Source organism: Tachysurus vachellii, chromosome 18 (genome assembly GCF_030014155.1).
Source record: "Tachysurus vachellii isolate PV-2020 chromosome 18, HZAU_Pvac_v1, whole genome shotgun sequence".
Taxonomy (NCBI): domain Eukaryota; kingdom Metazoa; phylum Chordata; class Actinopteri; order Siluriformes; family Bagridae; genus Tachysurus; species Tachysurus vachellii.
The window spans coordinates 19,536,845-19,561,923 of NC_083477.1; the positions used below are offsets into that span (position 1 = coordinate 19,536,845).

At 41.6% G+C, this 25,079-nt stretch overlaps 1 protein-coding gene across 6 annotated transcripts in view; it reads right to left on the bottom strand.

The window, feature by feature from the left end:
• Positions 1-25,079, bottom strand: part of unc5a (unc-5 netrin receptor A) — a 184,068-nt gene that overhangs the window by 56,570 nt on the left and 102,419 nt on the right. For 5 of the 6 annotated variants that reach the window (XM_060892717.1, XM_060892719.1, XM_060892716.1 and 2 more), the window contains exons 3-5: positions 4,794-4,937; positions 2,536-2,639; positions 1,870-2,050 (exon numbers count right to left, since the gene is read on the bottom strand). In XM_060892717.1, coding sequence (XP_060748700.1) covers positions 1,870-2,050; positions 2,536-2,639; positions 4,794-4,937 — 429 coding nt within the window. Of the gene's footprint in view, positions 1-1,869; positions 2,051-2,535; positions 2,640-4,793; positions 4,938-25,079 lie in introns of those variants that run through there. The other variant, XM_060892722.1, reaches the window with a different exon arrangement.

Here is a 25,079-nt window from a genome sequence, read left to right on the forward strand (position 1 = left end):
CGTTTTAACACCGCTTTCATTTCCACAAGCTAGCATGGCTCGCGCTGCCCCTCGCGCAGTCCGGGCTATCAATACGTTACTTTGGAGAACGGCGTAAGCCTGGAGGATTGTGTGACGATTCCCGGTCCAAAGTTCACACTGTGTTTTTAATCAAGCTCCACGTCTCCATTCTGCTTCACTCTCTGAGCTCAAAGGAAATCTGATTTCTTCAGTTCGGGGCTGATTTGTTGTCAGCGAGCCCTGATCACCAGTCAGGCTGCTGAGGGCTCCTAATTCACAGGCTGAATCACTTCCGGAGCCTCTCTAGTGCCAGTGATTGCCCACCGCTGAGAGGGAAATTGCGTGGCGGTGGTTGGTGCGAGGGCCCTGATTACCTCTTAGCGCACAGTCGAGCAGCGTCAAAGTCAAAATGGCTTCGTTAAAATGCATCTACTCCTTTTTTTTTTTCCAAAGCTGTAATAACAGACCTTATAACACCACAGCCAATGAACGAGAACTCCGGCTACGCTTTTCACCAGTAAACCAAAGTCTTAATCTGGTGAAAGAAAAAGAAAAAAAAAAATAACAACATGATCAGGTCTAACGGTTCCTTTTTGATAAAAAGATATTCGTTTTTTTGACATAATAAATTTCTTTCTTTTTTTTTTTTTTTTTTTCCCACAATGGAGACAAACTGACTTGCCTCAGAATAATGATGCAAAAAATAGAAAATAATCAAACCTTCCTTTCCTTTCTCCTTAGAAATGACTTCTTTAGTATTTAATCATGGTGTTACTGTCCTGTCCGCCTCATTAAGTCTAATAGCTCGGTTGCTAAGCAGCAGTTACATTTAAAAAAAACAAAACATAAATGCTAAACTTTTTCCCATGAGACTCGATTTCTTTTTTGTGTGACTGACTGACTGACCATGCCCTGATTAGCCGAGCCCATTACGTGCCTTTAATGTATGCTAGCTTTAGTCCGAGGGGTCCTGGGACCTCTGTCTGCTGTAAGGAATGAGCTAAGGCTGTGCATAATAATAAAGGTCAGCTAGCTTCTAAGGGCAATCCGTTATCTGAGCTGTGTTAGAGCTGGCGACATCGGGATTCATCCGGCTAGACGTTGTTGTGTGTTTTTGCTAATATCAGAGCAGCCGAATGTGTAATCAAACATATTTTAAAGCTTAGTTTACTAACCACATCGTGTCTCTCTTATTCATGAATATGACATTCACTCTTTATATGGCTTCTTAAACAAAATATGCACACAAATACACAAAGCTAAACAACCTGTAAGCAATAAAACATTTAGTTTTTAACTGGAGTCAAATCAGCTACCTTTTAGCATATGCTAACACTTTTAACTATTACACTATTCTGTAAATGTGTATACTGTATATTTTAAGTGTGTACGAACACCATCTTTCTAGTTTTGTCACTCTTGAGGAGCTGAAGTTGTGGATCCTTTATGTGGCTACAAAGTTTTCTAGCTAGCTATCAGAATTTAGATAGTGAGAAGTTGAAAAAAAAACTTCTTAAATAAATTAAAGGAAAAAAAAAAATTTTTTGTCACAAGTGAGATTTTTTCAAAAGTAATCCAGGTCTGACTAAAGTAAGTCAACATTAAAAGGTTACTAGTTTAGCGTAGCCACTTACTTTGCTGGTTCGGCTATAGTTAGCATGAGGAGATTAGCGAGATTAGCACTAAATGTTTTTTTTTTGCCAAGTCTAAGCTTTTTTTTTTTCTCTTTCTGCGCTCAAGACCAAGCTGTCTATCACCCTAGATTGGAGTGATTTACTCTTGCCTCTCGAGGTCAGACCCTATCTCCGGAGTGTGTGTGTGTGGACCAGCTGAAAGGCATGGACTGGAGGAGCTGAAGGAGAGACATACCGTAGACAATCAGGGCGGCTGAGGAGCTTTTGCGTCGCGCCACAATGTTCTTGGCCACGCAGGTGTAGTTGCCTGTGTCGGCCAGCCGAGTTTGTTTGATGATGAGATTATGGTCCACTGTGATGAAGAAATTGGGGTCAGACTTGGGGTCGATCAACTCGTCGTTCCTCTGCCATTCCACCTGGAGAAACACACATCCACCCACACACACATTCACAGTGTCTGTTTGATGTCCCTTTGACAAGACAAGAGTTTAATTTTGTCATTGAGGAACAGGACAGAGGATTAGCTCACTCAATTTTTCCGAAAAAAAGAAAGTCCTGAACTGAAATATTGAGTATTGAGTCTGGTTGAGGGACACGTTGGCAGGCAGAACAGAGTCAGCTTGGAGCTGAATATTTCATGCGGCAAACGTCTGCGGTAGCTGCTGTTGTTATTAAGCCGCTCGGTTGAGCAGCGTGAACGGAAGCAGCTGGACGCAGTCTGGTCCGGTCCTGTGCCCTCTGCAAAACTGCCTACATTATTAATGGAACTAATGGATGTGCCAAAAAAAAAAAAAAAAAAAAGTAAGAGCCGAACCTCTTGTGTGGAGATACGGACGAGAGGCTAAATCAAACGAGCGGCATAATTAGCAGATGGCTTCATCAATAAACGAGATGCTCTCACCTCGGCGGGTGGGACGCCCTCTGGTGGATGGCAGCGCAGGAGCACTTCCTGGTCAAGTGCCACCTCTTTGCCCAGTGGCTCCTCCTCAAAGTTTTTCCTCAGGTCTGTCGAGCAAGAGCGAGAAAATTGTCTAGATAAGTGAATAGCATGACTGAATATCAACAAGCGTTAGCTTTTGATGCTTTATCTTTTAACAGTGACCAGGACAGCCTTGAATATGTCCTCTGAAAGCAACAAGACGGACAGTGAGGGTAGTTACGATGGCAAGGCAAAGGTTTCTCCAGAACATTTATGGTGTAGGCATCGACGGTCTTGTCTACAGCCGTCGTTTTTGTTTGTTTGTTTGTTATGAGCTTGCCATGATCCACCTGTGTGAGATGGAGCCACACAAAGGCCCTAGAGCTTATTTAGAGCTGCTTGGATGCGTTTGTGGAGTGCTGTAGCCCCTGGGCCAAGAGCAATTGTATTATCTCTCTGTAGCGGTTTCACACACAACACACACAGTGTACATTTTTTTCATACACATACAAGGGACACACACACACACCATCACATGCGTCCTATCTCCACAGGCTACCAACACAAATGTTGATGGGATTCAGATTGAATTTGACGCTCCAAATCGTGTTATAGCCAATATTCAGAGTTCGAGTTGTCGCACAGAAGCTTTTCAAAACAATTTCTGCATAAATGTTCATAAATGTTCATCACTGACAGAGCTACCCACAGCGCTTGGTGGAATATCAGAGTATAAGGGAAGAGGTTAAGGAGTTATTGTGTGAAGACATCACTGCCAGTCATTCTGCACGCCTGTCCAGAACAATCACGGCATCGCTGACGAGAGCTCCACCTCATTCCCTTTAATTAAAACGGATTTAACGGTTCGGGCCGACACAGTGGACGACGAAAAAAAAGTCCTGAACTGACAGGCAGAAGTCGATTGAGGTCGAACCCTTCTTTTCCGCTTCTCTTCCTGCTGCATGTTTACGACGAGATTAACCGGGCTATAAAAATCCAGAGCGACTTAAGCGGCGTCTCGACTTCGCACATCTGACGCCAAAGAAGAGAGCGACAGCCTCTTTGTTCTGGTGGCACGTTTGGAAATAGCACACTGAGACGCGTGACAAATCCGGTTTGATTGCGACGAGCTCTCGGTAGCAACAAACGCAGCCATGGATTGGCGGCGACTCTGCATTGTGTGAGAAATTAACAGCAGAATGAAGCGTCCCCTTTTGCTGCGTGAGGCCACATGATAACTGGCCCACACGTGATTCTTCTGGAGCCTAATCGCATTATCACGGTGACAGATATGGAAACGGCGAGGCCTCTCGAGGCAATTACCGAGTGCGCCGTCGCAGATTAGTGGATTACCACGCCGCAGGCTTATTCCGATCAAACTTCCCAATCAAACATTAAATAAGTCGTACAAACCCGTCTGAATCAATCAGCCTCGGGGAACACATGGCTCGAGTGCTTAGACTGATTGGCCAAATGCAATTCTAAAACAATTTTTTATTACAGAGTGTCAGGAACAAATTCCAAATTCCACAAGAGCAAGAGGCTCATTAAATGAAAATGGTTTGTAGAAAAGAAAAAATAGAGACACGTTTACAGAAATGACTCATTTTTGATGTATTTGACATTTTCTTTTATTTTTTGCACTGAAGCTAGAAAATGGAATCCCAGCCAGGGTAGAAGTCCCGCCTCCTGCCTGGAGTTTAATGGGCTCGCTCTAGGAACCGGCCAATCCCAGTGAGTGCTCAGACTGAGTGACCAGAGTGGTCCATGGAGGTCTGTAACTAGGCCACGGTCACTGATCTACATTTGGTCTGCAGAGATTTGTCCAGGATTGGTGTCTTTTCAACGTTTCTGAAACGGTGTTTAGGTAAAAAAAAAAATGACACTTTAGGTAATCTAAACGGTCCGGGAGACACGTTCTTTCTTCACAAATGACAGTATTAATCACCTGTTTGGTGCCTCAGCTCATCCAACTTCCCATTTTCCCTGTAATTTGATCGTTAAATACTTCCTCGTTTGGCTCTCACTTGTTTGCCCCACTGCCTGTGCTTTTACCCCAACAACAGACTTTGGATGACAATCTTTTCTGGATTATACACACTGGTTACACTGGCTAGAAGCAAAACTGGACTCCAGACATTTCATTTCTCAGTTGATAAACTATATTAAAACATGTCCATTTGGAATCATGTTGAATTATAAACCCTGGAAATTATGCCATGGATTTAGTGTTTACTCACATGCGATGCGCACATATGCCTTTTGGCTCTTCTGGGTTCCTGTAGTGCTCCAGGCCACACATTGACACCAGTAATCCTCCAGCCCGAAGATCTTCTCCACCTGCTGGCGTGAGATATCAATCTTCACCTGCATCACTGGGAAACCTAAGGAAGATGAACATCATGCATTTTAAAAGAAACATGAAAAGTTTAGAATGTACTTTTGGATTTGAGAAGCTTGAAGCTTCTGGAATAGACATTCGCTCAGGGCTCTTTGGATGATTGATGGGTTTAGTGTTTGGGCACAACTTGTATCTGCAAAACACTTTTACAAAAAAAAAGAAAAAAAAAACATTTTTAAAAAGCCCACACTTTTTTTTTCTGGGAAAAAAAAAACATCCTTCCTTCAGGTTTGCTTAGATGCTGTAGTGGTCTGAGTGTTCTCAGGTCAACATGGCACCTTAAAATACCTCACAGTTAAGACAAATAATAAAAGAATCCTCAGTACGTACTTAAGGCAATGGGTTCAATAAAAAAAAGAAATGCTTTTTTGCTTTTTCATGGTGCTTTTTGTTGTAAAATTCATCTGGATTTGAGGATCTAAAGTCTAGAAAAATAAATAAATAAACGTCTTATAGACGTCCTTCAAGGTTATTTTGCTTTGTGTATTTTTCTTTAGATTTAAATATCTAGATTTTACGGGAAAATTGTTTCTTTAAAGTTCCTCGGAAGCAAATTTATATTAAAAATAATAATAATAATAATAATAATAATAATAATAATAATAATAATAAAAATAATTCTCTCCTTTTGAGTTAAAAAATCGTTTCTTAAAAAAAAAAAAAGGGAAAAACTTTATACCTTTGACTTAAAACCTTAAAATACCTTTAATAAAAATTAAAAAAAAATAAAATAAATAAAAACATTAATTTTTTTGTTTTATTTATTCATTTTTTGTAAAGCGTAGTATTTTCTCTGGATTTGGGGAAAGAACAAACATGAAATCATTCATTCATTCATTCATCTTCTACCGCTTATCTGAACTACCTCGGGTCACGGGGAGCCTGTGCCTATCTCAGGCGTCATCGGGCATCAAGGCAGGATACACCCTGGACGGAGTGCCAACTCATCGCAGGGCACACACACACACACTCTCATTCACTCACGCAATCACACACTACGGACAATTTTCCAGAGATGCCAATCAACCTACCATGCATGTCTTTGGACCGGGGGAGGAAACCAGAGTACCCGGAGGAAACCCCCGAGGCACGGGGAGAACATGCAAACTCCACACACACAAGGAGGAGGCGGGAATCAAACCTCCAACCCGGAGGTGTGAGGCAAACGTGCTAACCACTAAGTCACCGTGCCCCCCAACATGAAATCAATGCATCTGAATTTTTGCTGTTTACATTATTATTTTATTTTTTATTTAAAAAAAAATAAAACTTCAAATTTTCTCTGGATTTTTGGACTTCAAATGGAGATTTTCTGTGGCACAGTTTTAAATCGAGAAGCCTTTGATCGGAGTGTAGGAGCTCTCTGTGGGCTTTCTGAAGGACATGGATGTTCTCTGCACTTTTTTTTCCCCTCCCATGAACGAGCTGATGAACGTCGCTCTTAAAAACCCTAAATGGATTCTAAAAGGGGGGGGGGAATAAAATCATTAGATATTGTGACAATTTGTCAGCCGCCTCGGCTCAGTGAGTATTGCCTACACGAGTGGTGTGAAGTCATCCCACAAAATAATTCAATTCGGAGCTGACAGTTATGAATGAATGCCATCAGAGTTAACCATCAACAGAAAGACTGGAGCGCATTACGCATTCGCTGTTAGTAAGGAGGGAAACGTGTGTGTGTGTGTGTGTGTGTGTGTGTGTGTGTGTGTGTGTGTGTGTGTAAAGGAAGATTAGACTGAGATAATTTTTCTTTGCATTATCTCAGCGGCTGTGTGATATCTCCCCTCTGGCTATCGCTCATCTCTTAATACAAAAGCGTGACCTTGAGGATGTCCGTGTCTCTCGCTTTATCAAGTCCCCTCACACTCGCTCCTTGTTCTCTCGCTTAAAATGCGTGCTGTGTTTTCCTGGAGATCTTCTCCACGTCCTTTTGTGTGGACACGGCTAAAGAAACGAGCATTGAGTGTGATATTATGTAAAAATCAATCGAGGCACTCGTTTCCTGACCCTACAATGCTGAAGTAGCTAATGGATGACAATAAAATAAAATAAATAAATAAATAAATAGATAAAAAGTACATACAGTATATGCCTCAAATCATCATCATTATCCAATGCCATTTGTGACACAGATCACTTAGAAACAACGTCTGAACAACCTGAACCTTTTCCCCCCAGTGCTCTCTAAGCCCCACCCCCTAATGCTTCGATACTGCATTACAGCAGAAAATCTCATTACATTCCTGAACAACATACAATATTTATTTCCTATCTATGCGTTGTATTTCGTATTTGTTTATTTATTCATTTTTTTTTATCAAGAATGTATGCTAAAGCCTCAGAAAAACTCTCTGAGACGTTATGAGGAAGAAAGGAAGAAAGAGGAGAGAGGAACCGGAAGCAAAAAACAACTCCAGATTAGAATTGATTTGATTCCCTTCAAATCAACAGATCCTTACAGATCTAAGCAGCTATCATACATATAGAAACAATGATTTATATATTTAACTGCTGATACCTTCTGACTTATCAGAATCAAGAATTCAGTGCTCAGGTGTATAAACAATATATATGAGCTGATTAATTGACAAAATTGCAGGAAGAACAAGCATTTATGCGCGTGTGTGTGTGTGTGTGTGTGAGAGATCGCTCGATGATCTCTCAATGATCGCCCGATGATCACCCAATGATCGCCCAATGATCGCCTGATGATCGCCTGATGATCGCCCAATGATCACCCAATGATCTACTGATGATCGCCCAATGATCACCCGATGATCTACTGATGATCACCCAATGATCACCCGATGATCTACTGATGATCACCCAATGATCACCCGATGATCGCCCAATGATCACCCAATGATCACCCGATGATCTACTGATGATCACCCAATGATCACCCGATGATCTACTGATGATCACCCAATGATCACCCGATGATCTACTGATGATCACCCAATGATCACCCGATGATCTACTGATGATCACCCAATGATCACCAGATGATCTACTGATGATCACCCAATGATCACCCGATGATCGCCCAATGATCACCTGATGATCTACTGATGATCACCCAATGATCACCTGACGATCTACTGATGATTGCCCAATGATCACCCGATGATCTACTAATGATCACCCGATGCTCTCCTGATGAGCATTCAGACAGGATTCTGCCTCCCAGAACAATCTCGCGTATTTGCTCTGAGAGAACACAGTGGGACTAAAATCCACCCCGGCTCCTGATGGAATATATATGCGAAGCTCATCGTGGTTAAATGTGATGGTTTTCAGCCGCATTAATTATTGTTTGTGTTAAAAAGTGAAATGCAATTATTTGAAGGGCCCGGCTCTTTGAGAGAAAGCCAATTCCAGCCCAGATTGCCTTCCTAATTGTATTGTGTTTGTTTGCGGTGCTCTTTTTTTCCCTAATTGCCTGTACTCTCCTTCACCAAGCGACCTTTATTTCATAAACATGACTCTGCCGCTGCGTTCGGCCCGTTGTGCGTTACAGCGAGATCTCGTAGCACGTCATGCCTTGCTGCACGATGTACAGTCAGGTAAAACTTTATAATAAAAGATTAAGAGGAGACTGGCGAAGGGGAAAGCTGTACGAATTCCACGCGAGAGCCACGGGGCAGTGTGACCGTAATTGAAGAGAAGACTGAGGACAGCAGACGGAACTGAAGTCTTGCTATCACTCACACAGGGGAGATGTCAACCTAATTACGCCCGGCAAAAGAAGAAATATTTATAAAAAAAAAAAAAAAAAAAAAAAAAAGACATGCAGTAGTCACTCCAATTAAATGGCTCTTGATATCCGTAAAAAATCCTGATAGGGAAATTGTTAAGTGGCTCTCGTGCCAGTTGTGGGATTTGAACTCGCAACCTTCCGCCGTCATCAGCCGCAAAGGTCTGAACTGAAATCTGTGACCGCTTTCTAATGAAGTTTATTCAGGTCTCGTGTGAATACTTGAACTTTCTATATCTGAGTGGCTGCATATCTAAAATCACAGAGTTTTAATGAAAAAAGGGGGCGGAGCTTGAATGATGCTGTGGTTCCTGCTCAGATCTACGAGACGTGTTCATGTTTTTAAGTGCTGTATTTCATTTAAATTTTTTTTTTTTTTTTAAATAGCAGCTGACTGCTGAGAGTCATACATATTTTATGTGATGGACAATTTCCAAAATGTATTTATTTATGCAAATGAGGTTTGTCTATGTATTGATTGATTGTCTATTGTACAAATGTATTGTTTTTTTATTATTATATCATTTATTATTTTATTTTTAACAATTCCTAAGTGTAAGTTTATTTTATCAATACATTTCATTTATTTAGAAGCAAGCTTTTGTACGTGTCCCTTTTTTGTTTCAACTGTTCTGAGAAGCGCAGTATACTCATTAGCATATTAGACCACGCCCGTCCAGCCACTGTTTGATCAGCTTGGATTCCATCGCAATTCCATCTGTAAGACATTTTCCACTGGTTTTAACACAAAAGAAATGTTCTCCAGATCTCTGTGTGGTGGATAAGCTTTTAGATTTAAAAGCAGGTGCTCTGGGGACGGACCAAAGAGCATCTGCTTATCTGGAAAGAGAAAATTTAATAAGCGCTTCATGTATCAGACAAATATCATATCAGACCTGATCTTAATGTCGGACCGATAGCAAATAAATTTGATGTAAGGATCACAAAAAAATCCTGGCAGCTGAGCTCTTTGTCGTTTATACACAAAGACATGAGGCTTGTTCCTGACTAATCCCCACTGATTTGATCAAAGTCTGACTCTCACCAATCAGGGCTTTGATATTATGGGACTGAACCAGATGTAGTATTAATGAACTGGAATAAAAAAATGTACACAGGGAATAATATAGAGCGTGCAGTTACAGTGCTAAACATCTACACATAATACACAAGTGGGGAAAAAGGAAAGAAAGAAAGAAAGAAAGAAAGAAAGAAAGAAAGAAAGAAAGAAAGAAAGAAAGAAAGAAAGAAAGTTGGCATTTTGGTGATCTACAGCATGGGCGGAGATTAATCCCTCAAATAATGCAGCGGTCCTGAAGGAAAAAAATAAATAAATTAATTAATTCTCAAAACAATTCCAACTGTTCTGCTTGTATGACATTTTGTGCGCCGTGAATACAGGGCTATCGATCAAATAGGCTCATTAGCATATCAGACCGCACCCACATTATTTAGATCATTACTGTGGTTCGCTAAATCGCTTCAGGCTATTGTTGGATTAAGATCAACGTTGGCATGGTAACACCTATTAGTATCTCTGCTCCAGCACAACAACCTATCGTTGATTATTTTCCGATAACGGAACATCACGGGTGCTCTAGTCCTTACTTATCACAGCTGAGTGAAAAAAAATAAGTAATGTCTTGAATGCTGATTTAAAAAATCTAAATAAATGAGTAAATGAGTGGTTTAGTCTGTTCGATCCTATTGAGGGCAATATGTGCAGTATGGTATCTGTGATAGACCCCTAGAGGTCTGCCAGAAAGGTGCAGCTGTCCTGAATCAGACCCATCAGGGTTTAAGATCTCCTGCCCTGGTTTACGGACACAGTGCTCCACATTACATCATGAGCTGAAGTGAACAACATGTAAGAGTGGATTGCTGTCTGTCCCCAAGCGAGAGAGCGAGAGCTCCGTGACTAGGTGGCAACACCATGCATTATTCACAAACCAAATCTATTCAGTGTGAGTCGCTGTTCCCCATGAGCTCCTAAAAGTGCCAAGAGGTGGCTGGAGGACAATGTCTATGTCTGTGTGTATGTGTGTTTGTGTAACAACACACAGACCTGCTACGAACGTCATGAAACCAACTTTTTCATTTTTCTCGCTCTTGTTTTTTTTCCCTCCCCACTGCTGACCCCAATTCCGCGAGGGTCGTTTGTTTATCAAGGGTGCGGCTCGAAACTCGGCAGGTTAGAGCGTGTTTTCATTGTGAACGAGGAAATTCAATTAGGGCTGCAAGCAGACGACGGACATCCTGGAGGCGCTGAGGGTGGGGGTGAGGGGTGGAGGGGTGGAAGGGTGGCGGTGTTTGTGTTCTTGGCACTGAGATTCATCAGGATTAGGGTTGAGCGACTGAGTGACTTACAACAGACGCTACTCTGCCAATGGGGTCGGGTCGGGAGGGAAAGCAGAGAGGAGGTGGTGGAGGGGAGGGAGAGGTGAGAGGGGGTGGTGGAGGGCAGGAGAGGGAGTTGTTCAAACTGCACAAATAGAAAAGCTTTTTTTTTTTTTTTTAAATCATTTTTGTCATTTTCTCCTCATTGACATAATGACGCGCTGCACTCCAGTACACTTGACCTTACCCATAATGAGCGCCATCACCTGCGTTATCATCCCAAAGGTGGTAATGATGTTTATCATTAGGGTGCCGATTTCCAGGCGTAAACACAACAGATCCATTTAAAACGCATTAACCAACCGAATAACGTCGCCCCAAATGGACGTCAAATATACTCACAGACTAGCGAGAGTGCAGCACTTTGATTACTTGGCTGTCTTTCATCCCGGGCGCGATGTTTATATCGATTACACAATCCTGAGATGTCACTAATAACTGCATTAGGCTCGGCCTTGACCTGAAAACAGGACTGGAAACCTACAGCTACGTTATAAATGCATGCATGTTAGCAAAGTATGTGCTAATTTCTTCACCTCAAGACCAGCTTTTAGGCGGACGTCTTTGAGAAGCTCCATCAAGCACGGCCTCAGCTTTGATTTCGCTGCCCACAAGCCCATCATCCCAGTCTTTGTGATGGATTATTCAATGCTGGAGCGAAACTGGGGCTAATCAATCCTGGCTGGTTCAGGGGAGAATGCTCTTGAAAGGATGATGCTTTCAGAAAACTCACATAAGATATACCAAAATAAAAAGCCCTAAAACGGCTTAATACTTGTGAAAAACTGATGAGAAGATCAAAAAATAAAAATTTCAAACATGTAATGTTTGAAAAATACAATCAATACACATAAAATTAACAAAAATTTGTTTGTTGAGGAAAAAAGTAATCAGATCTCTAGATGGTGATCTACAGTGAGGCCTCCAGAGTGGGATCTATATACAGAGATCTACATAGTGAGACCTACAGAGTGAGATCTACACAGTGAGACCTATAGAGTGAGATCTATTTACAGAGATCTACACAGTGAGACCTACAGTGTGAGATCTATATACAGAGATCTACATAGTGAGACTGAGACACATCTACGCAGTGAGACCTACGCAGTGAGACCTACAGAGTGAGATCTATGGAGTGAGAACTACGGATTAAGAACTACGGAGTGAGATCTACACAGTGAGATCTACACAGTGAGACCTACAGAGTGAGATCTATGGAGTGAGAACTATGGAGTGAGAACTATGCAGTGAGACCTACAGAGTGAGATTTATGGAGTGAGAACTACGCAGTGAGACCTACAGAGTGAGATCTACACAATAAGATCTACAGAGAGAGCTACAGAGTGAGCTCTACACAGTGAGATCTTCACAGTGAGATCTACAGAGAGAGCTCTACACAGTGAGATCTACAGAGAGAGCTCTACACAGTGAGATCTAAAGTGTGAGATCTACACAGTGAGATCTAAAGAGTGAGATCTAAAGAGTGAGATCTACACAGTGAGCTCTACACAGTGAGATCTACAGAGAGAGCTCTACACAGTGAGATATACAAAGAGAGCTCTACACAGTGAGATCTACAGAGAGAGCTCTACACAGTGAGATCTACAGAGAGAGCTCTACACAGTGAGATCTAAAGTGTGAGATCTACACAGTGAGATCTACACAGTGAGATCTAAAGAGTGAGATCTACACAGTGAGATCTACATAGTGAGCTATACAGAGAGAGCTCTACACAGTGAGATCTACACAGTGAGCTCTACACAGTGAGATCTAAAGAGTGAGATCTACACAGTGAGCTCTACACAGTGAGCTCTACACAGTGAGATCTACAGAGAGAGCTCTACACAGTGAGATCTAAAGTGTGAGATCTACACAGTGAGATCTAAAGAGTGAGATCTACACAGTGAGCTCTACACAGTGAGATATACAGAGAGAGCTCTACACAGTGAGATCTACACAGTGAGCTCTACACCGTGAGATCTAAAGAGTGAGATCTAAAGAGTGAGATCTACGCAGAGAGCTCTACACAGTGAGATCTACACAGTGAGATCTAAAGAGTGAGCTCTACACAGTAAGATCTAAAGTGTGAGATCTACACAGTGAGTTCTAAAGAATGAGATCTAAAGAGTGAAATCTACACAGTGAAACCTACAGAGAGAGCTCTACACAGTAAGATCTAAAGTGTGAGATCTACACAGTGAGATCTACACAGTGAGATCTACAGGGTAATCAGCTAAAAGCAAGGTTTAAACCTGTTAACCTTACAATTACATTCACACAAATCTGTGTAGAGCTCAGAGAGAGAGCTCTACACAGTGAGATCTACACAGTGAGCTCTACACAGTGAGATCTAAAGAGTGAGATCTAAAGAGTGAGATCTACACAGTGAGCTCTACACAGTGAGATCTACAGAGAGAGCTCTACACAGTGAGATCTACACAGTGAGATCTACACAGTGAGATCTACACAGAGAGCTCTACACAGTGAGATCTAAAGAGTGAGATCTACACAGAGAGCTCTACACAGTGAGATCTACACAGTGAGATCTAAAGAGTGAGCTCTACACAGTAAGATCTAAAGTGTGAGATCTACACAGTGAAACCTACAGAGAGAGCTCTACACAGTAAGATCTAAAGTGTGAGATCTACACAGTGAGATCTACAGGGTAATCAGCTAAAAGCAAGGTTTAAACCTGTTAACCTTACAATTACATTCACACAAATCTGGGAAAATCTTTCAGCCATTTTTTCCTCCAATTAAAAAACACAGATTGACGGATAACACGCTCAAATTTACTAAAATAAGCAGCGAGCCAAGGTTAGTGGAAGTTCAATCTGACACCAGACTGTTGATTGATTCTCTTTTTGTTGTTGTTTAAAGCCATCAACACCTTGCTACGCGAGCAGCATGGATTGGTATTGGATTTCTGATGTCAATTGTATTTATCCATTTACACTTTTCATGTTAAATTGCCCCTTGGGGACTGTGAGGTTCGGATCATTATGATATAAGATCTCTGTGTGTTCGTGTGTGTGTGTGTGTGTGTGTGCCACAAAGCCATCTCTTCAAGTCTTAGCCACACAGGTGTTCAGAGTTTTCCAGGCTGCCAAGACTCTAATTTGCTCAAATTCTTTTTTCAAAATGTATTTAAAAGCCAAAGCTTGTGCTCTGTCATCTCAGGCAAAGAAACGAGTCTTTTTTTTTTTCCTTCTGTGTCCGTTTAACCTCGAAAAAGATGAGCGCCAATTAACAAATATGCTAATTGAATAACGCTAGCTACGGATGGTTGAGTTTCTCTCCATCTAACAGGCGAGATGATTTCAGAGCGATGATACCTTTGGGAGAAGTGGGCAAGGCAAATTAAATCGCGCTAATTAGTCCCAAGCAGTCCTGCGCTAGGCATGCTAGCATTCGGGGTATTTATTTATTTTTTTTTCAGAAGTATCTGTGAGAATTACGACCGAGATTCTGTTCAGACTCATGCTACGAGTGAGCTTGTTGCTAAAACGTCTCCTCTTTAATTTGTCACAGGTAATAAATTAGCAATGCTACAGGTATGTGCTAAAGGTGTCCATCTGCTAGCAGATAGTAATGAAGCACTGGGGAACGCTGCTCTTTTGCCCGACACCTTCATCTTGACGGGGCGCAGTTAAGGTAACCCAATTAGCATAAAGATGTGTCACGATCAAAGGTCTGAGGCATTTTTGAGGATGTGCAGTTATGGGAAAATAATCAAGGACAATGTTGGATATGAAGAGTTACTCTTGTTTTATTCCTCTCACATCACAGGAAGTTTCCAATTCTAATGGTTAATTTATAATGCTATAAGTAATAAAAGCTACATTTAAAAGCTAAAAACTAGCCAGATTACATTATAGCTCCATCACTAGCCACTCTTATTTCTTCTTTCTTTCCTTTTCATGTTAAGAGACAGAAACCCTGACAGAAGCACTGACATTAGACTCCTTCCATAAAAGTTAAACAAACATCTTCACCATATTATCTATGAAATACTGTAAGTAGCTACTACAGATATATTCATCCATCCCATCCCATCCAATACATCCCTTCATCACTCCATCCATACCATACAATCTTTTTCTACATACATCTGTCCATCCAGGCATGCATCCCATCTATCCCTTCATCCATCCATCCAGCCATCCCTTCATCCATCCATCAAGTCTATTCCTTCATCCACCATCCATCCATCCAGCCATCTTATCCAATACATCCCTTCATCCCATCCATCCTTTTATCCATCAAATATATATTCGTTCATCCATCCATCCATCCATCCACCAACCCACCCACACAACAGAGTCAGACACTAATTTGGCATGCCAATCTTTAGACCGATGGAGAAAACCAGAGAACCTGGAGGAAACCCCTGAAGCACTGGGAGATCATGCAAACTCCACCCACAGAGTAGAGAGGCAGAAATCGAACCCTAAACCCTGAAGGTGTGAGACCATCAGATATTACAGGCACAGTAAACTATCAATAATAATAAACACCTCAATAATAAAGAAAAACCTGTGAGTTTAATCAACAGCGCTGTGACACAATAAAAGAAACGACACGGTGTTTGCCGTCAAAGTGCAGAAGAATGTAAGGTAAAGGTTATGCAATAACGACGCCGCATCAACTCTTTGCTGTCAAAACAGCGTCCTGTCCAAACCCGTCACCATCACAAGAGCGTGAACACGTAGCGCGACATGACAGCGTGCGAGCACTCACGTGCGTGAAATCCTCTCACGCGCCGGCGCTATGCGAGCGGCCTCGACCCGTTAGCTTCCTCCGTCAATCAAAACTCCCGGCTGACTATTAAGCCGTCACGTCTGCATCGCCGCCAAGCTCATCTATTTATAAGCCGAGGTGCTGATGAGGAGGACCTGTGAGAAACAGCTCACCTGATAAGTGATAAGTACCTGAGCCACCTGGTAAAGGCCTGCACGCTAATTAAAGAGCTAAGAAAAGAGTTAGGGGGAAAAAAAAAGACGGAACGCTTGCCAGAGGTTAAAGGAATCAAAACAGGGGTTTAAGAGCTTCTTCGGGAAAGACAGAGAGAGAGAGAGAGGGAGAGAGAGAGAGAGAGAGAGAGAGCAAGAATGAGAGAGACAGCAAGAGAGAGAGAAAGACTCAAATGATAACAACAGACAATTTATCGGTTCAAAGTGTCCAGAAGAAATTGGAGTCTGGAAGCCTCCTGACACTTTCCGCTGTATCCACATCACGGCAATTCATAATAGCGACATCACTTCCTGATAATAATACACATCAACAATACAGCCTGCATGCGTGCAGGAGGAGTGACAGCCCAGCGGCCCTCTTCAGCAAATTTGCAGCCGAATGAAAAAATAAATGCTCGGGAATCTCTATCATGCTCCTGCTGTTGGTCCAGATTGCATTGCGCACAACAACAAGGACGCAGCGCTCGGCCAGAAGTAATTACTTCCTGGCTGTAAGCTGTGGGTTGGAATTGAAATGGATTTTGCGTGGGATGTGGACGCTACACTGAGAGAAACAAGAGGCTAGCATTGTTGTTAAGGAAAAGGAAGGAAGGGAAAAAAAAAAAAAACAGAAATGACTCCACTAATAGCAGATGGCTTGACATCTATCAGGTTGTGAATCATCACAGCTCCAGGCTGACTGTTTTTTTTTTTTTTTTTGGTCTCGAGAAATAATACAGAGCAGCTATACTGACCGCTTGAGCAAATCAGGGTGTGGAGCGAGTCTTAATTTGAGATGCTGTAGGTTTCTAATTTCTCTTCTCTGGAACTCAAACCTTCTCCAGCATCTTGATGCTGCATCTCGATGCTGTACACTGAGGTCCAAGAAGGTTAAAGTGGTAGATCTCAAGTGTCCCACACAGAGCCCTAACTAAACACCTATGAGATGGAACTGGAACCGAAGCCTTCTAAACATCTCAACATCTGGTGGAAAGCCTTCACATGAAGAGAAGCCTGGAGCCTATTACAAGAGCAGTGAGAAACCCAACAAGCACTTTTTGAATTGTAGATATTTATTGCCAACTTCACCATGCTTTGTAATTTTATAGCTATTGATAGAACCTTTTTGGGTTGATGTAATAAGCCCTGTTTACTTATTCAAGGCGTTTTTTGTCATTTTCTTTACGCACCAGATCTCTCCCTTGTGAGGGAGATGGCGAGACGCCCAGTTTATGCAGGAAAAGCATTTCTCCTCCTCGCATACACGCTTACAGTGTTTTTTTTTTTTTTACCCATTTCTGCTAACCTTCTTGTCCTGCTTTGTATTTTCTTTATTTGTTTATTTCTTGAATGGAAGCTGTTTTTATTTATTTTTTGTTTTACACCTGATGAAAAGCCTAAAGTCAAATTTCACAAAGGTCAGAAGATACTGCTTTTTTATCTCCACAAGGAAGGAGTTTCTCCTTCGTTTTTATACCTCAGCGCTGCTGAATACTTCATTGCGTTCGGTCAGCAGTTGTTGTTTCGTTTTCTTACAAAAAAATTCCAAGATTTTATTATAATACAGTGTCGGTTTTACAGTTGGACAGGATTATTTACCATTTATAAGTATTCGACATTAACCGAAGGAGTCTCCAGTGCCAGTTTTTGGAACTTTCTAGAAAGGCTTTCCTGTGTGTGAAGGAACGACAGAAAGATCTATAGCTGCTATAAGATAACTGAAAAGAGGAACACAACATTAAATGTAACTATAAATGTATTTAAAAGTACAATGACAAATTGCTGCGGTATAAAGGGAATAAATGGCTTCAGTTCACTGTCCTGTTACTGGAAATTCTAAAACAAAAGAAAGCATTTTTATCTCTGATTCATTGCTCCATGTCCTGTCATCATGTTTTACTCGCACTTTTAGTACCGCTTGTAAAGTAATGCAGTAGAGGTGCAGCTTCAAGCGTTGGCTCTGACCCGAGTAAGATCGTCTGGCAGCTGGATTCCCGTCGTTGCTGACCTTGCCATCTGTTTCCGGTGCCTCGTCACCAAGCCCTGTCCGCATCACCCACGCAGACAGGATGAAATACAATGCCCATTACCTGAAACGCTGCTAATAACGCCTTATCAATTAGCCCCATCGCTATTGATCGATGCCTCGCAGGTGGTGGAGCCCATTACGACTCATTTAGGAGTCGACTGTCCGCTCGCTGCTTCTCTGGTTTCTTCCTGTTCATTAGCACACGGCCTTTAGACGTATCAGCTCCGTCTGAGATGATGGCTTGATCTTCCTCTGATGGCCCATTAAATATCGTGTTTAAGCCTTCGCTGGATGTTCTATTTGCATTTCAGAGAGAGCTATTTGGTCCCAGATGCCTGATAACGTTTAAACGCATCGTTTCATTGTCTCTCGAAAAGAAAAGTCTCTTAAGGAAAAGGTTCAATTAAACCCTGTAATATGTCCATAAAAGCACTCGGTTTCTACACCTCTGCAAATTAATAAAATTTTAATTGAGATTTTTTTTTTCTATATATATATATATATATATATATATATATATATATATATATATATATAAATACATTTTTTTTTTCACACTGATTGAAAACTAACCACCTACAGTCTGCGCTATTTGTTACTGAGAAATAAAATCAGTGCTGCTTCAAAAGTCTGAATAGAAGAAAAAAAAAAAAGATTTGCAAAGCTGGATCTCATTATTTGCCCATCTTGTGAGCAATTAAGCTGAAATTATTTAGGTTCCAGCGTGCTGGCGGTGACAATAAGTCCGAGAAGTGAGAATTATTCTTTAGCAACTTGTTACAGATTTGGTCTCAGCTTCCCTGAAGGCACTCTGTTAGTCATGAGCAGGTCCATTCAGTTCAGATGTGTTTTTTTTTCTTCAGACTAAAAATGAAAAGCCTTGAGGCTATTAAAGGACTTAGCGGCAGATTTTAACGGCTCCTAATGAGTGTCAAGTTGGGAAAATGCTAATGAATTGAATGTTACTGTGTTAAGCATATGGAGTCATATGTATGTAGTCTAATGTACAGATACAGATACTAGCTACTAACTCGAGTGTCCGAAGCTGAGCGGATATTTAGTTGGATAAAGACGTCATACTGCGTTTGGTAATAAACTACAAAGGAAAATAAATATAGAAGAAGATAGAATAGAATAGAAGAACAGAGGCATAGAAGCCTTTATTATCGCCACATATATATTATAGCACAGTGGAATTCTTTTCTTTACATACCCCAACTGAGGAGGTTGGGGTAAGAGTGCAGGGGCAGCTATGATACAGCACCCCTGGAGCAGGGAGGGTTGAGGGCCTTGCTCAAGGGCCCAGCAGTGGCAGCTTGGCTGTGCGGGGCCTTGAACCCCGATCCTCCGATCAACAACCCAGAACCTTAACCAGTTGAGCCACCACTGCCCCAGTTTTCGCATCCCAGGCTATTATGAGCCTTGACTATGGTCAAAGCACAGGGTCACTTATCATGCGGCGCCCTTGGAGCAGGTGAGGTTAAGGGCCTTGCTCAAGGACCCAACGTAGAAGTCTCAGCAGCTTGTTGGATTGAACCCCGACCTTCTGATTAGGAACCCAGCACCTTGACCAACGCTGGACCATCATGTCCAAAAATCCAAAAATTCTTTAGCCTTACCCAAAGAGACTTAACCAAAATGACCTATATACTTTAAATATAATATCGTCGCTGTCAGGCGGAATCCTCGTATCTCCAAAACCGTTATTTTTCAGGAAACGCCGTACCTTATCTGCAGTGCACAGGGTTTAGTCCGCGTTGCAGTGGATTGTCTTGCGCTAAATTCCTGTCCTCAGACGAGCACTAGAACTAGCGAGGGTCAAGATTTTTTTTTCTTTGAGCCCAGTGTTTTGAAGACATTTACCTCAGAAGACGTGTTGATTCGTTGCGACTCTTCTTGAGGAGAAATATGCCGCGAAGCTCTCCCGCGGAGTGAGGAAGAGGTGGACAGTTGAAGTGTCCAATGAAGTTATGAGATTTGCGCTCAAGCTATTTTCAAGACTTTAGATTGGTTAATAACTTGTAAAAATAACAGACCCACGTGGGGACTGACCAATAGCATCGATATGTGAAAAAATATGAAATTAACAAAATTTGAACATACGAGGTTTCCGCCCGACAGCGACGATATGTAAGAAAGATGGTATAAATATATATATTAATATATATATATATATATATATATAGAAAAAACCACAATCATGGTTCCACATTGGTGTGTAATCTGTAAGTACTTATCCTGTGTTGTCAAACATCTGAAAGCTTTAGCTGTGAAAATGTCAGCACACAGACGGCTACCGTGCCTTAAGGGTAGTGTTGCCTTCTGAGAGCTTTTTATCAACAGTATAATACGAGGCGAAAAAAAAAAAGAAGCTAAAAAATGTACAAATGTTGAGCAAAGTCAATACACAGTGCACGCTGCATTCTGCCCTAGAGGCAGCCAGGCCTTTAGGTCACTTGGTAGGGTGTTGGATTATGATGTGTATTGGCCCTGCTCCAGGAAATCTTGCATTACACAGTTGAGGTGACCCAGATCAACATCTGCTGATGGCTATCAGCCAGAACATACTACCTAGGAATCCACTTTCTATTAGCACTAAGCACTACTACATTATTCCTTGAGGTCCTTAGCGGTGCAGGAGTTGCCCAAACTGAGGGCAGAATCATTTGTTTAGAAGATTTAAGCACCTTGACCGTCGGCTATTCTTTAAAACCTGCTTTGAAGAACCGATGGTTATACAGTTGACCTTCGATATATCCTAGTTTGCCTCTAGTTAGCAGATCCGTGCTTCTCCTAATTAATCACCCGGTGTATTTCTTTGGGAAGTCTTGCCATGCAATTGCCATTAATTCTACCTCATACGGTTTCATACGGCCTTCACTCGTGTTCATCTGTTTGCCGAGTCTGAATCATGATCTATTTTTGTCTGACTAACAGCTTTTTCATTCACTGGTCAGAAATACTGCAATAAAAACAAGTAAACAATACTTTTCCAACATCAGACACCACTACATTCATCTGGACTCGGCGCTGACCATAACAAATGATTATTATTAAGATTATTACTGTTTTTCCCTTTACTAGGGACACGGGATGCGACCGAGGTGATTGGTTCCTGTTCAGCGACTCTCAGGATGTCAAACATCAAACAGTATGTGATTTTATAGAACGTCCTATAGGTGATACCGTAGCTGAAACACAGAAGGTGTGATAAAATGTAGTCTTCTGACGTGATCTTGATCCTTCGCTCTGTAAGCGCGGGAACAAGAGGGATGAAGATAGATTGTCCGGGGGGTTTCTGCCACGATGACTCCACCACTTACAGTATATGCCACTGAATGGTTTGATCAGTGTTGTGCTAGTTACTAAGAAATAGTAACTAGTCACTAGTTACTTCATTCAAAAAGAAACTCAATTACTTTGTTGATTACTTACACCAAAAAGTAACGCGTTACTGTCAAAAATAACTTTTTAGTTACTTTTTTAAAGAACGTTCTTTAATGTTCCCATTAATGGACAGGACCTTCGAACCAGAAAAGACACAGCTTACATTTGACTAAAAGGTTTTTGTCTTTATGCTCAACTAAAGTGAAATAATAAGCATGTTTCCACTTTGAGAAACTCGTCTTGCTCTCGCTTCGACTCGCCGTTACTGCCGCACATACATGAATAAACGGAAACACGCCCACAGTGCGGCGTCTTCGTGTTTACAGGTTGGCATCCACCGATCCTACAATGCGTCGCTGCTGTAAACAGGTTAGTCTGTAGGCTACACTTCAGCCAGAATGAATTCATTTAAAAAAGTAACGGACAAACGAACCATATCGTCGCTGTCAGGCGGAATCCTCGTATCTCCAAAACCGTTATTTTTCAGGAAATGAAAAAAACGGCGTACCTTATCTGCAGTGCACAGGGTTTACAGTGGATTGTCATGCGCTAAATTCCTGTCCTCAGACGAGCACCAGATCTAGCGGGGGTCAAGATTTTTTTTCTTCGAGCCCAGTGTTTTGAAGACATTTACCTCAGAAGACGTGTTGATTCGTTGCGACTCTTCTTGAGGAGAAATATGCCGCGAAGCTCTCCCGCGGAGTGAGGAAGAGGTGGACAGTTGAAGTGTCCAATGGAGTTATGAGATTTGCTCTCAAGCTATTTTCACGATATTAGATCAGTTAATAACTTGTAAAAATAACAGACCCACGTGGGGACTGACCAATAGCATTGATATGTGAAAAAATATGAAATTGACCAAATTTGGACATACGAGGTTTCCGCCCGACAGCGACGATATGGTAACGGTAACGGAGTTACTTTATTTAAAAAGTAATGCATTAGAGTATTAGTTACTGTAAAAGTAACTGCGTTACAGTAACATGTTACTGCCCAACACTGTGTTTGATGAAGATGAAAATTATGGAATTCTTACACTTTGGCTTTTACCATGACCAGATCTCAACCCTGTTGAACACCAAAATGGTAGCTCCATCACCACCACTTGCTCAAGATTTCCTCAAGTATCATTTTCTCAGCATTTTCTTGCTTCCCAATTAATTGTGTGGTCTTAGCCACATCCCTCTAGAACAGTTCCAGAGACTTGTACAGTAGAATCAATACCATCCTGTTCTGGTGGTTCGTTGTGGCTCACAGACTTTAAAAAAAATACATCTGTGTATCCCATACATTAGTTAAACATGATAATTTCCTCTTTTCTCTTCTCTGAAGACTGGACTGGATCTTTCAGTCCTTTCCTGTTTGACGTAGCATCGCGACGATCAGTCCGACTGAGAAAACATACATGAGAAAGGAATGGAAAGTGAAGGGATTTCTGCTCAGTGAGAATGTCCTTGATTTACGACACATGCACTTTGCTGTGAGCAGCAGCGTAGATAAAAATGTACTTTAAAAGAGATTTTTTTTTTCTATTTATTCGCTTTACTTATTAAAATAGCAGACAGTTTTTGGTTAGTTCACATTCACTGAGGAAAATGTGCAAAACAAACTCAAAAGGATTGTTTGTGAATGATTATTATAAACGAAACAGTTGCAGGAGAAAAAGGACTGGCATTCTGTATAGACGGAAAATAACAACGGTGGATTTGTGATAGAAAGCGCTTGTTTTTGATGCTTTACATTTAATAATCTACGACATGACATTCAGCACTGCTTCACTCCCATGACATCACTTAGCACCAGATTACACTTGAAACAAGCTCCTGACCAATCTGGATTTTTACCAATTCTCTTGTTGGGTAATTACGCAGTAGGTTATGGGTAATTACCTTGATGATGGGTAATTATTCCTGCCCCATTCAAATCCTATGCCAGCCATCCTGAGGCCCACAAGATAATGTCCCATCAGGATCCTACTCTTGCCATTTCAAAGCCCATGTGCTCCTGTTCAACCCAGATTGCACTCCTGTCCATCTAAAGACTACAAATGCTTACAATCCTCAGGACCCTACACTTGCTAATATCATCTTAATGGATCCTGCTGATAGCTAAGAAATAATCACTCTATCTGAATCGTACGCTAGCCATGCACAGGCCTTCAAAATAACGCTCTGATTTGGATCCTTCTAATACCACTCTAAGGTTCTTGACCCATTTAGTTAGCCATTCAGAGGTCAACAAAAATCTAGAGCCATCTAGTTCCAACAGTTCCTATTTTGGACAATATGATCCTGCCCAATCTATTTCCCAGTCCTGCCACCTTGAGGTCATCAAGCTCTTGCTCCATCTAGATTCTAGTCCTGAGGTCATCAACTTCTTGAACCATCTAGCAGCAAGTTCCTGACCCATCTAGCTTCTTCCCTTGAGGTCAACACGATCCTGACCCAGCTAGATCTTAGTTGTTCCATCCTGAAGGACAAGAAGCTCCTGGTTATTAAAATCACAATCCTGCCAGCTTCTGTTTACCACTTGTATCATCTTGACTCCTACAGTCTCCACTTCATTGATTGCTGAGTATGATCTCTCCTTTAACAACAATACATGGTGATTAACATAATGCTATCCTTATTGGTTGACGTGCCTGTACTTCATATTCCCTATAAACTGGATTACCTTGATTATCTGACATCAAAATAGTGCATGATTCCCAAAGTCAGCCAAAGGAAAGAAGGATCCCTTTACTGCATCTCAAGGTTTCTTCACCACTGGCATCGTCGGTGACGGTTAATGCGCTGACTGCTACAAAACTGCACTGAAAGAATCTGTTCAGATATAAACATGCAACTCATAAACCTTAATACATAATAAATATCTCCTTCGCGTCTCATCGACGCATCCTGGCTCTGCGTGCGAGGAGTGAAAAACACACCCGTCTCCGGATGCGAGGAAAATGATTGTCATTAACAAATTAAATGAAAGTCAAGAAATCTGTTCGGCAGGAAGTGAACTAATTTATTTGATAAATGCGCTGCACTTTGATTTTGAATTAGAAAGTATGAACAAAAAAAAATTCATGCCTGAAAACCCGAACAAATGAATCTAAATTAAGCGGTGCAAAGCGAATGTGGAATCTCTAATTAGGAGATAAGATCTTAGACAACATTCAATTAGAACCTGCATTTAATATTCATCACTCTTTCCCAGGAAGACACTCCGCCATACTCTCTGTAAAGAGAGACGCTTATTCGGCTTGTTTGCTTTTTTCAAGCGACGCGATGTGCCATGTTAGCTGAACACGCGCGGTGCCGAACAAGCTCGAGAAGTCCTCAGGTATGACAGATTGCAGATGATCAGAGTTGCTCTGCTGAAAGGAAAAAAAAAAACTGTGATAATGTTTGAAAGACACTCGAAACGATTTCGGCACGATAACATGACCGAGCGTAATGTGTGAGGGCCTCGGCAGAAGGAAACGCATCTTGAACGTGCACCTGAGGTGGCAGTTGGATGATGGGTAATTACACCTGGAGTGGAACGAGGGCCGTGCAGGCCTAATTCACGCAAATGTGCTGTCAGCTTTGATTCCTCTCTGGGCGGATATGTCTT